Source organism: Annulohypoxylon truncatum (assembly GCF_022578515.1).
Source record: "Annulohypoxylon truncatum strain CBS 140777 unplaced genomic scaffold F4807scaffold_7, whole genome shotgun sequence".
Taxonomy (NCBI): Eukaryota; Fungi; Ascomycota; class Sordariomycetes; order Xylariales; family Hypoxylaceae; genus Annulohypoxylon; species Annulohypoxylon truncatum.
This window is the reverse complement of record NW_025953793.1, coordinates 466,350-481,192: the sequence shown is the minus strand read 5'-3', so window position 1 is coordinate 481,192 and position 14,843 is coordinate 466,350. Positions and strand designations below refer to the sequence as shown.

The following is a 14,843-nucleotide window of genomic DNA, read 5'->3' as shown; positions in this document are numbered from 1 at the left end:
GCCACGCCCTAATCTTGAATTTGTGTTTAACGATTATCGCCGTGAAAAAGAGTACCGGAAAAGAGGAGAGGAAGCCAGGAGAACTTTCAAATCGATGGAACACCAGATCATACAGCCATTCTGAGAGGATAGAAAGCATCAGAGAGGTGTTATGCTTGTGCGCTCAAAGGATGGTTACGCGGCTTTGGCGAGTCACGTCCCGGAGGAAGAAGTTCGCAGAATTGGACGGTTCAGAGATGATGAATATGATCAGAGATACTGTTGCTTCGAGTTTGATGACAAATTTGGCGCCATCTTTAAGGTCAGTATGAATGGGAAAGTTTTAGGCATTGGCCGAACTTGAGTACTAAGCAGAGCTCACCGATTTCCTAGAAGTTTGACTTGATTACTAGGTCATCATTCTGTTGGAATTTTTTCGCTATATTCTCAATTCAATAGAAAGTATTAGGTTATTATGCAGTAACCTTTTGTGAGCACAGGATGAAAGTCAGGGAAAACGATGTTAGCAAAAGGTATATTAGCCATCCTTTTCAAAAGCGTCATTGAGATAACCCACGAATGTCTCTCGTATTCTCTCTGGCCCCATATTCCCTACCCCCTCGAGACCAATACCACCCCTGTGTAAGCCCATATAGGCCCTTCGTAAACGTTGTAGTTGAGGCAACCCGATTTTCTTCCCAGCGGGTAATTCCACGACCAACTCGTCAGCGTCACCACCACTACCTCTAGAAATACTAATCTCATCCCCACCGTCGTCACTTTGCTGGTCTAATATCCTCTTGACAATCTCTTGCGTCTCCTTGTCGAGGATGTATAGATAATCACCTCCCGCATCTCGACTCCGCTGCACCGTCGCCTGATTCGGCCTCACCACTTTCCGCGCCTCGCCCGCGATCGTGTCCCACATACTCTCGAAGACCTGTCTCGCTCGCGCTTCATCATCTTCCCATATGAGCGTGAAAAGCGGGCTATCCCACCTCGTCATCGGGTTCGGCTCCTCGTACCGAAAAACAAGGTTCTCCCAATTCGCCGGCTCGTAAGGGCCTTCTATATCCCCATCCTCATCTTCCTGCTTAAGTCCATTAGTTTCCTCACCATTCTCATTACCACTCCAAGCCCCGACGCCATCCCGCCTTCTTCTCAGCCTCTCCTCGTTAACGGCCTTGGCGCGCTCCCTGTCGCACCCGATCTGCAGCACGCAGCTGGGCGTGCGCACGGCCTTGGACTCGCAGAAGAGCTGGTACCGCCAGCCCTTGATGTAGTTCAGGCCGTCGAGGACGACGATGTCGCGGTCGCTCAGCGCGCGCTTGACCGCGCCGTAGATGCTGGCGCGGGCGTCCTTCTCCGACGCGTTCGCGGACCGCGCGTGCGCCGGCGTCGACGAGAGGTCGTACACCGAGCGCGGGATCGAGAGCGTCTGGTCTGATATCAGGTGCAGGCGGTACTTGGGCGGGGTGGCTGTGGTTGTGGTTGCGGGGGTAGAGGGAGAGGTTGAGGTAGAAGTAGGAGCGGATATGCGCTCCTCGAGGAAGCTGTAGAGTTGCTTTGCGCGCGTGGTTTTGCCGGACGTGGGGAAGCCCGTTACTATTATTAACTGAGTGTTTTCGTTAATACGTATTTAAATCTAGCTACCAAATATTTATTTTAGAATAGGATACTTACCGGCATCTTAGAATGTTCAGAGAGAAGATTGGAGGGACTTGGGGGTGAGAATACAGCTTGACATTTTGTAGTTTGACTAAAATTTCTGACGTTGAAAAGTACCCCGCGACAAGACATCCATGGATGTGCTTATTGAGATGCTCCCCCGCTGTAGATGACGCTACGGTAGCGGCATGACACAGGGGTCTTGGCGAGATCCGGGGCCGTGGAAACCTTTTTTTAGCGTGCTTCTCTTGTTCAAACTGTCAAGACCGAAAGAACATTCAAACTTTCAGTCATATTAATCAGCAAAGTCTAGCTAGGTATCTAATGTAATAAGTCTTATTCGAATGAGCTTTTCTTTCAGACAATTCTATTATTATACGTAAGGGGTATCATTGGTGTCTTATTCAAAGCATAACCACAATATTAACATCATCTAAAGTATTCTAGATGTCACCTGTATATTCAGATTTTAAGTTTTCGAAATCGAAATTATGGAGATAAAGATGTTCATGATATGGATGTCTATATTTAGCTCAAAATACCCGCTCCTAAACAAGTGCTAAATGCATTAAAACAAATGATCCCAGAACAAATGCCCTTCAATTTCACCTGTATCCACCCATCTCGTGGTCACGGTCCACCTCGCTCTGCTGCCACGGCTGCTGGTAACCAGTTGCTACCGGGACATTCTTGTTGGCCGGGAGTTTGTGCAAGGTCATTCCGATGGCCTCGACGATAACAATGACGATCATCTCCATGATGACAGCCATACCTAGGTAGATGTTCATGTTCGCCGTCAAGGGGCTGAAGTCAGGGTTGTTGCCGAACACCGATTCTCCAGAGTAGGCTAATCGGACGAGGATGAAGGGAAGCGAGAGGCCGACGGCCAGAACCAGCCGCTTCTCACCAGGCTCTATGTGGGATAGTTGCAGTGCGACGGCGACGGTTGCAAGGACCAGGAGGACGTATGCCGCGATTGTGAGGCCCGTGCCCGCCCGTGAGGTATCGGCTACGGTGTAGACGCCCGTATCACTAAAGCTCGAAGAACCGCCGACGATACCCAAGATCAAACCCACGAGCGCGATAACTTGGACGAGACGCAACCGTTTCTCGGTCACAAACGACGTGGTCGATTTTCGTATGCTTCCGAGGGCACGTCCGAGTAGACCAAGTTGGAGCATAATTAAGGGCGATAGACCGATGGTTTGCAGAATTGCCGCTCCGACCTGAAGGTTGAGGTTTTTCGGATCTGAGATGGTAGCTAATTGGAAGGATGCTCCGAGGATGCGGGCGAGTGAGAAGATGATCAGGTAGAACCACCCGGCGCTACGGCCGAATCCGTGTTTGTATGAGAGCCATACGGCAATGAATAACGATGGCACGTAGATAATAATCTGTGCGATGGAGATGTTGTTGTGTTCAGTCAGAGCCATCTTGGGAGAGAGAAAGCCACGTGAGGACTTGTAGATAAGAGTAGACAAGAATAGGTGGAGTATTACAAGATGATCTACTAAGTTCTTATTGTCCTTGGTGTTCTTGTCGTCGTTGAAGCACAAGAAATGCTTTGAATTAAATAGTCATACCTCGAGCTTAGAACTTACCTGTCTATATAGGATTCCTGATGCTACGGTTAGTCAAGCATCATTGCGTACTTACCTGGCAATGGGAATGGGTCTCTTGCCATAATGTTTTGGCCTGAGGTCTTTTTGTTAACGAAACCGAGAGCGAACGCTGAAGGTGCCGCAGAAAATTGTGACCCCCATGCGTGCTGCTACATGAGGTCTTGCTCTGATTGGCTAGCAGACTTCAGCTTTGTGACTAAGCCTCGACAAGCTTTGCCAAGGCGGTCCTAGTTCCGACAGTAAGACCCGGGCGGCTTCAACCGATGTGGGTCTCTGGAGAACTCAAATAAGGAATGAAATTAAAACTTCCATGGATGACATGAATAGCAAAAGCACAAGGCAGGCATAAGGCGGAGAATGGGTAAATATGCAACGTTTTTCGACCAATCAGGTTGAAACTACCCACATACCGACTCGATTCATAGGACTAAATTAGTATATTCGCTTACCTAAAAAACTAGTTGCTGCTACTTCTAAGTTCTATCAACGCGTTGAAACGGCACAGCATTTGCGTTTCAACCAACCGCACTCACAGCCCCATCCCGCAGATAATTCACGAGGCACGCAGCAATGGCGCAGCCTTTGATGCTTCTGGAAAAACCATTCCCTGGCCACGTAATAAGTCTTACTGTTTCATTGGACTAGAAGGATGTATAATTTGCATCTTAAGAGTATGAACGTCCGGCCGATACTCTACTTGATGTATCAGATTTCAAATCACATGGTGTAGCCAGTCTATCTAATCGCTTCGCCGTGATGTCTATTGACGTCTAGGTGGCGGTGCATTACCTATCTCCAATTTCTCCATTAAGGCTCATTTTTCAGTCTTTAGTGTCACTTAACATATTAAAGCTATGTCATTGGCATAAACTAGCTTATCGGCCACGACTATTGTCTCAATCGCTTAGTTATAGCGTAGCGAATGCGGGAATGCGTTTATTCCCTTCTTTTCCCGAAACCGAGCAAAAGATCTATAGGCTAATCTATAGTCTCAGCCCTACGCTATGATGATGAGATACCAATATGATCCACTGCCGGGGGAGGCCTACGTTAGACTCGTCACTCTCCATCCGGGCCGGTTCAACGATGCCGTCGTCATCTCTTTTCATACTTCACCGTTCTCTAGCGATGACCCGCCTCCATATGAGGCTCTATCATACACATGGGGCTCGGGAAAACGCCATTGGCCAATTTACGTCACCGACCTTCTTACTACGACCGCAACGTTGTGGAACGTTGTACGTGCTAAGTTCAAGAGAGTCATATCCCAACAAAACCTGGGCATTGCTTTGAAGCACTTACGTTATGTCGATAAGCCGCGAGTCATGTGGATTGACGCACTCTGCATCAACCAAGCGGATGAAGTTGAGAAAGGCTCGCAAGTCGCGAGGATGAGCGAGATATATCGACTCGCGCATCGAGTAGTAGCCTGGATCGGGCCGGAGGAGAACGACAGCGACCATGCTATGGAGTGGATGGATTTGCTTAGCTCTCAGGTGGAAGTTGATTTTTCAAAATTTGAGCTAAGTCCCGCAAAGAATTGTACCGACCCTACAATAGGCAACGTAGCTGTTCCCCTCGATTTCGATGCCAGGAGTGCGGTTTCGGTCTGTCATCTGCTTTCTCGGCAATGGTTTAGTAGATTATGGGTTCAGCAAGAAGTCGCCTTAGCCAACTCGGAAGCAATTATCAAGTGTGGTTTCTATCAAGTTAAGTGGCATAACTTTAAGCGAGCCTTAGCTTGTTTATATTTGAAGTCGAAAAGTTCGACCGTAGCGAGGGAGCAATTTAACCTCGATCTCATGTCCCTCACCGGCTTCTTTCGCGGCACGACGCAAAATTCCATAATAAATTTACGAGAGAATTTTGGAAAATCGCATTGTATGGATCCGCGGGACCGCCTCTATGCCGTTTCAGCCTTATTACCTGAAATCGAACGGGCTTTCGTTTTACCTCCGGACTATACCAAATCCTACGCGGTGATTTATACACATGTCGTAACTGAATTCATCAAGACTTATCGTGGCTTAAATATCCTGACTAAATGCGAGCTTCGGGACAACTCGCCGTGTCCGAGTTGGGTTCCTGATTGGTCGGACTGCTTTGCTTGGGACCATCGTATAGCTGGGGTACACATCCAAGCATCCTCCCAGCTTGGTCCATCGTACGAATTTCCCGAGCATGAGGTGTTGAGAGTGATGGGTATGTCTAAAGCAGAAATTAGGGAATGCCATCAGGTTCCGATCGTAGGTGACGCGGATCCTCATATGGCTCTTAAAACCCTTCGGACATTAGCCTCGAAACTAGGCGTTGGAGAGCAGACCACACTCGAGGATTTCGCCCGGACTGTCGTCGAAGACGCACTTGCTGACAACTATGATGTACAATCAGATATCTATTTAGACATAGACGAGGCTAAAGATGTTATCTCATTAATCATGTCAGGCCACCAATTCAAGGACGACGACTTCATCTGGCCTTCCGCCTGTACGAAGCTGTTAAGATGGGCCAGACTGTCGGGGGCACCATACTTTCAGACCACAAGCGGTTCGACAGGGATTGCTCCAAGGGCAGCACGGCCTGGTGATGAGATTTGTGTTATTCTTGGCTGTGCTCTTCCCTTACTGCTTCGGCCTCTAGGCAATGGGAAATTTAAGTTGGTCGGTCCGTGTTTTATGGTCGGTCTCATGCACGGCGAGGCCTTCCTCGGACCTCTTCCCAAAAACATTCGAATGGTCGAAGCTTTTGATAATGATACCAGTAGGTTGACGTTCTGGTTTAAGGATGTCATTTCTGGTGAACTATTTTACGAAGATCCACGGCTAAAGTCGCTACCTCTAGACATCGATCCTTTCCGTAGTTATTTATCACAACACCATTCCGCTGTTCTCGCTACAGACCCGGAGGCATTACAAGAATGCGGCATTGGCCTAAAGCAGATTGACCTTATATAGCCTTAGCATTATTATTCTATAATCCAACTCAGGGTAGAGATTGATATCTCACATAATATCCTGTTTTTACTCACGATATGTCTGGGTATCGCCGAACGCCATGCAATGCAATTCATTTTTTACCAATTGTCGAAGTTACCGAACCCGCCAACCTTTGCCTTTTTCTTAACTGGCTCTTCCCACGTATCGACATCCTCCTCGATAATCTCATCTTCGACGGCCTGCTGCTTCATAGCATCTTGTAGATACTTGCCCACACTTCCGCCGCTACTGCTCTGGTCGACTGTGCCGTCCTGTCTGACTCGTTTTCCCGTCCACGTCATGCGGTCATCTTCAGTTCCACCGGACCTCTCGATCTCCGCCTTCGTTTCGGCGGCTTTGTCGCGCTCAGCCTTCTGCTTCATGAATTCGTCGAACGGGTCGAGGTACACGACAACGTCCTTGATGTAAATCTTGTTTAGAGGTCGGTCCGAGCCATCTGTAGGGACTGCCTCCATCTTGCTCAACACGTCCGTGCCGCCAACAACCTTGCCAAAGATAGTATGTTTTCTATCAAGGTGCTTTACCGGACGGTACGTAATGAAGAATTGGCTGGAATTCGTGTTTTTGCCCTTATTGGCCATGCTGAGTAAGCCACGAGAGTCGTGCGTCAAAGGCCCGTCAAATTCGTCTTGGAAGTTCTTGCCCCATATACTCGTGCCTCCTCGCCCAGTCCCAGTAGGATCGCCTCCTTGGATCATGAAGTTTTTGATGTTGCGGTGAAAGGAAACATCCTTATAGTAGCCTTTCTGAGCCAACCGAGTAAAATTCCAGACTGCCTTCGGCGCATATTCCGTCTGTAGCTCAATGTTTAAATCACCCAGATTCGTCTCAATTCGTGCGTAACCCTTTATCTTTACCCTCTTCGGCTTTAGCATGTATTCCTCATCGGTCAACTGGGCTCGTTCGCCACTGGTTTCCGGGGTCAATCCGGTACTGGTAAAACTTGCGGCGGCTCTGCCTGTGGTATATGCTGCCGCATTGTAGGCTTGCTTCTTTTCCTGTATCATAGATGGCCGAACAGTATTGTTCGCTACCGCCTTTGTAACTGCCTTGGATGAGCGATTGATATCCCTGCTAGCTTCACGCTCTTTTCTCGCCTTCTCGACGGCCTGCTTCGCTCTCAGGACCTTGTCGCCCACTCTGCCTAGGGCATTGATGTTGATATTGCCTGCCTTTTGATCTTCCTCTTGTTCGTTTGTTACTAGCGCATCTCCGCCATCTTTCAAGTGCTGGAACTGGCTTAGATCTCTGCTTGCGATGTTCTGGGGATCTTGGAGGGTGATGATGTCGGATCGACCAAACTCTGCATCATCCACTAGATCGCGCCACATCTTTGCTTTGATATTCATCCTTTCGACCGTCTCCCAGGCGAAAACGTTCGCATAGGTGCCATGTCGGATCGCGACGATGTGTGTATTGTCGGTGAAGATTTTGAAAGTAACAGGGTCGATCAAATCCCCTTTCCCGTCACTACCCGACCCGTCTGCGCCCTTCGAATCGACGTCCCCATTACGCGCAAAGTTGAGTTTGATGAGGTCGCGTGCTGCCAGAGGTTCCCCGTTCACGGGATTAGTCTTGTGGGTTTCGAGCCATTTTGAGATAACCTCGACGTCAAATATCGTTCCCTCGGGAGTGCAGACGGGATTTTTGAACGGTTGGAGACTTGCGGCGCAAAAATTGAAGGGTAGTCGTTTGAATGATGCGCCGCCGTCTTGAGTAGCACGCGAGCCGGTATTCGCCGAGTAGGCGTCCGAGGACGACCACTCGGAATGTGTGATATACAACTTATCCGTCCCTTTCCCCATGACTCATCGGCGATTCCTGATGCGATGAAGAAAATGAATATTAACAGAAGTGGAAGAAAACAAAGTGACGGTTTCCTCAGTAATGGCAAGCAAGCTTTGAAGCTGATAGGTTCGTGTTTGTTGGTTGTATTCTTATCTTATCGTAATCCTAGTTAGAGCCTTGGCAGCTCCCCCCGACTACTCCGTAATTACCTAGCATGTACGTATGCGCCTAACATTAGCTGCGAAAGTAACCTGGAAGTGGCTCTGCTCAGTTTCTAATAAAACTGATAAACCATAGCGAAACTTGGAGCAAACATTCATCATCCATGCACATGAAGCTTAGGAGATATCTTTTTCAGCCCGCGAACCGTTTTTAACCACGTCTAACCTGCCCACATCACTCCTCATGCTTCTCTGGACTTTGAATTTGTTTTAGTCCAGCTTCGAACTGCTTTCCAATTTGCCTCTGTGTTGCATTCGGTAAACGTATTCGAAATCCGGAATAGCGAGGACAGATTTACTTGCCGAGGCTGCCTTGCGCGGCGACAACAAACGTCTACCAACCCAAGATGAAGAGCTGGTTATCTACATTAGTCCTTCTGGGCACGTCCTTATGGACGGCTCGAGCATTAGAAGTTAAGATAGTACGAAAGCCTCGCCGTCCTATCGATTTTAGTTTTAAGCTAATATTTCCCCCATCAAGGACGATACCGAAGAGAATCAGCAAAAATGTGCCGGTATGTCCGATCTACCCAATGCACAACGATCGCCTACGCGAACCTTACTGATCTGCCGTATCCAGGCATGTATAGCAGAAGTGCATGGGGTGGTCCGGTAGATCCTTTCATCCTCACAGTATTCCCGAACAAGACTGTCGAAGGCGACGACGATCCTATCGTTAGTTTAGTCATATTTGAATGGAAGGACCAAGATTTGATCGGGGTCTACCCAAATCCCGACGCGCTTCAAGTACGGTTACCGATGTCTACCGGTCAGAACGTTAGGACACGAGGCTGATAATAGAATTAGAAGGAACTCATTTGCGACGAAGAGAATGTTCGAGCCAGTCTGTGTAACGACACAGATATCGGCGAATGGATTCTATCCCCCAACGCGACCGAGAAGTCAGAGAATTTTATTCTGACCCAAGCTGTTCACCTCAAGTCCGCGCCGCCCATCAACTACCCCATCAAGAAGACGGGATATTATTGTGTTGCTGCCTATGGTTTCAACACGAAGGATTATATGGGAGTCGTCGAGTTCCGAGAGGCATATGGCGAGCTTCCCGCGACCCAGATCCCTAAACTTCCATTCTATGGGGGAATTACCATCGTCTATGCGCTAGTCGCCGTGTATGTTTTGAGGCTCTCCTATGTTGGACTCTGTACTGACGACAACCAGATTTTGGGGCTTCCTCTACTATCAGCATAGATATGACATCCGTAAGCTATTTGAAACACACCCTTTTCTCCCTAAAACTAACCTAGCCGTAGTACCCGTGCAGAACTACATCACAGCTATTCTTGTCTTTCTGGGTGTCGAGATGTTGATGACTTGGGGGTTCTATGGCAAGTTGATCGCACCACCCCCTTAAGAATATATGTCTAACCATTAGCCACAGATTACTTGAATAGGAACGGTTCCAACATCGGAGCCAAGGTTCTTCTAGTCTTGGTGGCTATTCTCAATGCCTTCCGTAACTCGTTCTCCTTCTTCCTACTACTTATTGTGTGTATGGGTTACGGCGTTGTAAAGCCTTCTTTGGGAAAAACGATGGTATATGTTAGGTGGTTGGCGATTGCTCACTTCATCTTCGGATTGGGCTACGCCATTACCAGTCTGCTCATTTCTCCGGATACAGCTAGTATGAACCCTGCCTCCAACCCGTGATTTACAATATACTTATGCTAATTTTGTATTCAGGCCCCTGGCTTCTCCTCATCGTACTTCCGTTAGCGGGCACCTTGACTGCCTTTTACGTGTGGACGCTCAACTCGCTCAACTTCACGCTTAAGGACCTGCGCGAGCGCAAGCAGACCGTCAAAGAAACCATGTACAAGAAGCTCTGGTGGTGTATCCTAATCAGCATTCTTGTTACCTTTGGCTTCTTCTTTTTCAACTCCTTCTCATTTGCCTCGGCATCTGATCCGGACTACGTTCCTTTCCACTGGAAGTCACGGTGGTTTGTTATTGACGGATGGCCGAACCTGGTCTATCTCGCTGATGTAGTCTGGATCGCGTACGTGTGGAGACCTACGGCGAATAACAGACGGTTCGCGATGAGTGACGAAATCGCCCAGGATGAGGACGGAGGATTCGAATTTGCTGACGTGGGTGCTCCGGACGACTCGGACGATGACGAGGAAGCACACATTGGCACCAAGGTTGCCCAAACGCGCTCGGCACCGACAACAAACGCTACTTCTACGGCACCGCAACCGCTACAGAGCAGAGCCCCAGCGAAACCCGAGACGCCGCGGGATTCCTTCGATGGAGAGACGATATTCGCGGTTGGCGAAGATGGCGATAAGTTCAGTGATGATGACGAAGACGACGACGATGATGACGATGAAGAGGAGGATGATGAAGAAAGAGGTGAGGGGTCAAAGCTTGTTAGTGGAAAGAAGAATTAAACCCGCTCTCCAAACTATGAAAATCAGGCGAGGCAGGAGTGGTATCAACTGTAGTATCTGGAGCTACCCGCTTTCGTTACTGTACTATTATAGACGGCGTTGGATGCTGAAGTACCGAAAATACCTAGGAAGGCCTATCGAGGTAGGGTATTGATCGGCACGAATCGGTCGCTTGAAAGGGTGGTAGGCCTTGCTTTATTTAAGGTACATTGCATGCATGAGGTAGCGCAAGGTACGAAAAGAACTTTGAATTGTAACCAATATTAGGAATATGCCATGCAACGATTTAATACGAATATGGATTGACCAGGAACATTTGTGCTATATATTCAGGTCTAATCAATGTTTGCCTTTTATCTTCCGTAGATATTGTACAAGCGATTCCTCACCAACCACCCCTTTTACATGTAAATGCCCCTTAATCAAGCACTCACATCCCCACCAAACCCAACCGGCCTCCTCCTACCCCCGTTCTCGGGCAGGATAGCCAAGACCTTGTACACCTTACCCATACCACCAGGTCCGCGATCCACGAGCCGTTTCCACGAACGCTCGATCTCCCTCTTCTTCTCCTCGGTATCCCGGGTCTGGGTCTGGGTCTGGTCCTGCGTCTGCTCGAGCTTCTTAACCAGCATCTCGGCGCGCTGGCGCACGCCCATGGTCTCGAGGAAATAGGCCTGGTCGACGGGGCCGTGGACCTCGACGCCGGGCGAAGCGAGCAGCGCGGCCTCGGCAAGGCCGGTGAAGTCGACGTCGGCGCTCAGGTCGACGAGTCCGGGCGACGCGAAGGGTGAGACGCGCTGGTGCTGTCGGATCCCGCGCAGCGTGTTCGCGGGGATGGTGGCGGCGGGCCCGTAGTCTAGGATCAGGGCTGCGCCGGAGGGTTGGGGTTTGGCGGAGGATGAGGAGGAAGAAGAGGAGGAGGTGGTGGTGGTGGTGCCCCCGATCCGCGTCGCGAAGTCCGCGGCGTAGAGGGAGGCGTCCGGACATACTTCGATCAGGGCGCCTGGAGTGGATTTCAGGGCTTGGTACCGCGCCGACGTCTCGGGTAGGTATTGCGCGTGCCGCGTCGTGGTCGGGCTGAGGGTTAGCTGGAACTCGGGCACGGGCTCGTGCTGCTGCGACTTGGGCGTTCCGAGGTCCGCATGCGTTGTTCCCTGGGGCGTGGGCGAGACGACCATTTCGCGCCATTGGTAGGGGGATGAAGCGGTGGTGGATGGGGAGCCGGGACGCGAGATGGAGACACTAGTAGCATTGCTATCCGTCGGCGCGGGTTTCTGGTTTGGCGGTACTTCAACAACTTGGAAGGCGTGGATAGGTAGGGCATCGAAGAATTCGTGAGCCACTATGAAAGGCGTCTTGTTGGGGTCTTGGGGGATGGCTTTGATGGAATCCGTCCATACGATGGGCAGGCCGGAGTACTTGCATGTGCTATGCCAGCCTATTTTCGACTCTGTCATTACGGCGTCCTCGCCGCAGAGCAGGTTTTTCTGGGTAGTTCGCAACTCTTTGCTTGCCTCGACCATGTAGACGGTCTCTATGCTGGAAGACATATCCTTGAAATTTCTCATGGTCTGCCGGACGTTAGCTTTACATGTTTTATCATTGCAGCATAGGCATAGGTATACTCACCCGTAACATATCATCCATCAACGTCCCCCTACCAGGACCGACTTCGATGAGCTCCACGCCCTGTTGAGGCCGGCCTTGAGTCATCCATTCTGCAATGAACCAGATACCAATGAGTTCGCCAAATATCTGTGATATTTCTGGTGAGGTAATGAAATCGCCTTTTCGGCCAAACTGATCTCGGCCCTCTTCTATAGCTCCCGTGTAGTATCCGCCCGTATCCGATGTAAGACACATGCGCATATAGCTAGCTAAAGGAATTGGGCCTGTTGTCTATGCACTATGAGTATCAGGTTATACGAGGTTATGAAAATAAGCTCACATTAATTGCTTCGGTCAATTGTTTAGCTAGAGGTGTCGTCCATTTTCTTTCTTCTTCCCTATATGAGGGTGTCGCTATGAAACTCCTACAGCTTTGATGTGCAACTTTGGGTTTATGAGAGACTTGTCGTCTTGACAGACATCTAAGCCCTCCTTGAGCCGTTCTCAACACATTTGATCTCATTTTCAGATCGTCAATTAGAGAAATTCGTTAATTCATTATGGACAATGGAATTCATAAATTGAATATAGCCCGATTTAGCATGGGGAAGTACCAAATTTCGAGGTCTAAGCTGTTTCCCCAATTGAGAAGAGAAAGCTTCCAAGCTTGAAATTTTAGTTTTAGCCCCGAGCATTGACCGAATATAAAAAGTTACCAATTACGTAGTTGCAAACACTTCCTACGTCGCAACTACCATTTTATGAATCTGGTCCGCGTTTTAACCAGTAAATAAAATATGCGGATGTCTGGCTTTCTAATCCATATATACTAGATAATTGGACTTTCTACTGCCAATTCATTTCCTGGGAGGATACATCAGCATGACAACACAGCCTACCGCCTCTTATCGATCCACCTAATTTCCTACCATCGAGCCATCGACGCCATGGCGAGCAAATCTCGCTGGGCGGACACCGAAGAAGACGCAGCGTACGAAGCCAAAATCAGGCGTGAGAAGGAAGAAAAGAAGCGTCTAAAAGCGGAGAAAGCACGGAAGGCAGAAGAAGCACAACGCGCTCAAGCCGAAGCCGAAGCAGCCAAGCTACGAGCCGCGCAAGAGCAACAACAGAACCAAGACGACAGACCGCCCGCGAAACGACGGAAACTAACGCCCGAGGGAGAAGGTCAGGAAAGCGGCGGGGCAAAAGAAGAAAACAACAACAATAATAATGCAAAACTCCTACGTTTCGAGGCCGGCACCTGGGGCAAGTCGCGCAGCGTCGAGAACTACGATAAGCTAAACGACATCGAGGAGGGGGCGTACGGCTGGGTGGCACGGGCGAAGGAGATCAAGACGGGGAAAGTAGTCGCGCTCAAGCGGCTCAAGATCGACCCCAACGACGCCGCGGGCCTGCCCGAGACGGGGCTCCGCGAGATCCAGATCCTGAAAGACTGCTCGCACCGGAACATCGTCGAGCTGCGCGAGGTCGTCGTCGGCGACGACACCTCGCGCATCGAGAACGTCTTCCTCGTCCTCGAGTTCCTCGAGCACGACCTGATGTCCGTGCTCGGGGACATGCCGGAGCCCTTCCTCGCGTCGGAGGTCAAGACGCTGCTGCTCCAGCTCGCCGGCGGCGTCGCCTACCTGCACGACCACTGGATCCTGCACCGGGACCTGAAGACGTCGAACCTGCTGCTCAACAACCGCGGCCAGCTCAAGATCGCCGACTTCGGCATGGCGCGCTACGTCGGGGACCCCCCGCCGCCCAAGCTCACGCAGCTCGTCGTCACCCTGTGGTACCGCGCGCCCGAGCTGCTCCTCGGCACCAAGACCTACGGCGCCGCCGTCGACATGTGGAGCGTCGGCTGCATCTTCGGCGAGCTGCTCACGCGCGAGCCCCTGCTGCAGGGCAAGACCGAGGCCGACGAGCTGACCAAGATCTTCGAGCTCTGCGGCATCCCCTCCGACGACTCGTGGCCCGGCTTCCGGCGCCTGCCCAACGCCCGGCACCTGCGTCTGCCCAAGGCGTCCGCCGCGCACGCGGGGTCCGTCGTGCGCGCGCGCTTCCCGCTGCTGACGACGGCCGGCTGCGATCTGCTGAGCGGGCTGCTGTCGCTCGACCCGGACCGGCGGCCCACGGCCCGCGAGATGCTGCAGCACGAGTACTTCCGCCAGGACCCCAAGCCCAAGCACGAGGCCATGTTCCCGACGTTCCCCAGCAAGGCGGGCCAGGAGCGGCGGAGGAGGCGGTCGACGCCGAACGCGCCGGGCAGGGGTCAGAAGGCGGCCGAACTGGGTGCCGTGGACTTCAGTGGGATATTCGCGGCGAGGGAGAAAGAGGAACGAGGCGGCGGGTTTGCGTTGAGGATGGTTTGATGGGTCATTTGTCATTTACCAAATCTACGAGAAGATACGAACTTGGATGAATGCAAAAAAACCGAGAATCCAAAACCACATTAGGCATTACATTTATATGATACCAGATTAAATGGTAATAAGGCTACGAATGATCGTGAATTTTAACCTGAACCTGACTAGGTGTGTG

The 14,843-nt window shown here is 50.5% G+C and overlaps 7 protein-coding genes across 7 annotated transcripts; 3 read left to right on the top strand and 4 right to left on the bottom strand.

The window, feature by feature from the left end:
- Window positions 1-517: 517 nt before the first annotated feature.
- On the bottom strand, window positions 518-1,668 carry F4807DRAFT_457791 (chromatin associated protein KTI12; the record flags this gene model as incomplete). Its single annotated transcript, XM_048001090.1, has 2 exons — window positions 518-1,594; window positions 1,663-1,668. 2 exons carry the CDS (start codon window positions 1,666-1,668, stop codon window positions 518-520), a joined length of 1,083 nt encoding a protein of 360 aa, XP_047856811.1.
- Window positions 1,669-2,136: 468 nt separating this feature from the next.
- F4807DRAFT_415462 (uncharacterized protein) lies at window positions 2,137-3,348 on the bottom strand. Its single transcript, XM_047997047.1, has one exon. It carries the CDS (start codon window positions 3,078-3,080, stop codon window positions 2,253-2,255), a length of 828 nt encoding a protein of 275 aa, XP_047856810.1. The 5' UTR covers window positions 3,081-3,348; the 3' UTR covers window positions 2,137-2,252.
- Window positions 3,349-3,677: 329 nt separating this feature from the next.
- F4807DRAFT_365475 (HET-domain-containing protein) lies at window positions 3,678-6,283 on the top strand. The gene has a single exon (XM_047995624.1). The coding sequence runs from the start codon at window positions 4,274-4,276 to the stop codon at window positions 6,221-6,223; it is 1,950 nt and encodes a 649-aa protein (XP_047856809.1). The 5' UTR covers window positions 3,678-4,273; the 3' UTR covers window positions 6,224-6,283.
- F4807DRAFT_365476 (uncharacterized protein) lies at window positions 6,284-8,177 on the bottom strand. Its single transcript, XM_047995625.1, has one exon. The coding sequence runs from the start codon at window positions 8,068-8,070 to the stop codon at window positions 6,343-6,345; it is 1,728 nt and encodes a 575-aa protein (XP_047856808.1). The 5' UTR covers window positions 8,071-8,177; the 3' UTR covers window positions 6,284-6,342.
- A 114-nt stretch (window positions 8,178-8,291) lies between these two features.
- On the top strand, window positions 8,292-10,999 carry F4807DRAFT_415459 (lung seven transmembrane receptor-domain-containing protein). The gene is made up of 8 exons (XM_047997046.1): window positions 8,292-8,696; window positions 8,756-8,789; window positions 8,855-9,021; window positions 9,082-9,404; window positions 9,454-9,494; window positions 9,546-9,620; window positions 9,674-9,916; window positions 9,976-10,999. Exons 1-8 carry the CDS (start codon window positions 8,622-8,624, stop codon window positions 10,683-10,685), a joined length of 1,668 nt encoding a protein of 555 aa, XP_047856807.1. The 5' UTR covers window positions 8,292-8,621; the 3' UTR covers window positions 10,686-10,999.
- Window positions 11,000-11,004: 5 nt separating this feature from the next.
- Window positions 11,005-12,955, bottom strand: F4807DRAFT_365453 (DUF185-domain-containing protein). The gene is made up of 3 exons (XM_047995623.1): window positions 12,637-12,955; window positions 12,318-12,587; window positions 11,005-12,259 (listed from the first exon to the last, which is right to left on the bottom strand). The coding sequence occupies exons 1-3, from the start codon at window positions 12,817-12,819 to the stop codon at window positions 11,108-11,110; spliced, it is 1,605 nt and encodes a 534-aa protein (XP_047856806.1). The 5' UTR covers window positions 12,820-12,955; the 3' UTR covers window positions 11,005-11,107.
- Window positions 12,956-12,999: 44 nt separating this feature from the next.
- F4807DRAFT_415455 (kinase-like protein) lies at window positions 13,000-14,777 on the top strand. The gene has a single exon (XM_047997045.1). The coding sequence runs from the start codon at window positions 13,244-13,246 to the stop codon at window positions 14,672-14,674; it is 1,431 nt and encodes a 476-aa protein (XP_047856805.1). The 5' UTR covers window positions 13,000-13,243; the 3' UTR covers window positions 14,675-14,777.
- Window positions 14,778-14,843: the final 66 nt, after the last annotated feature.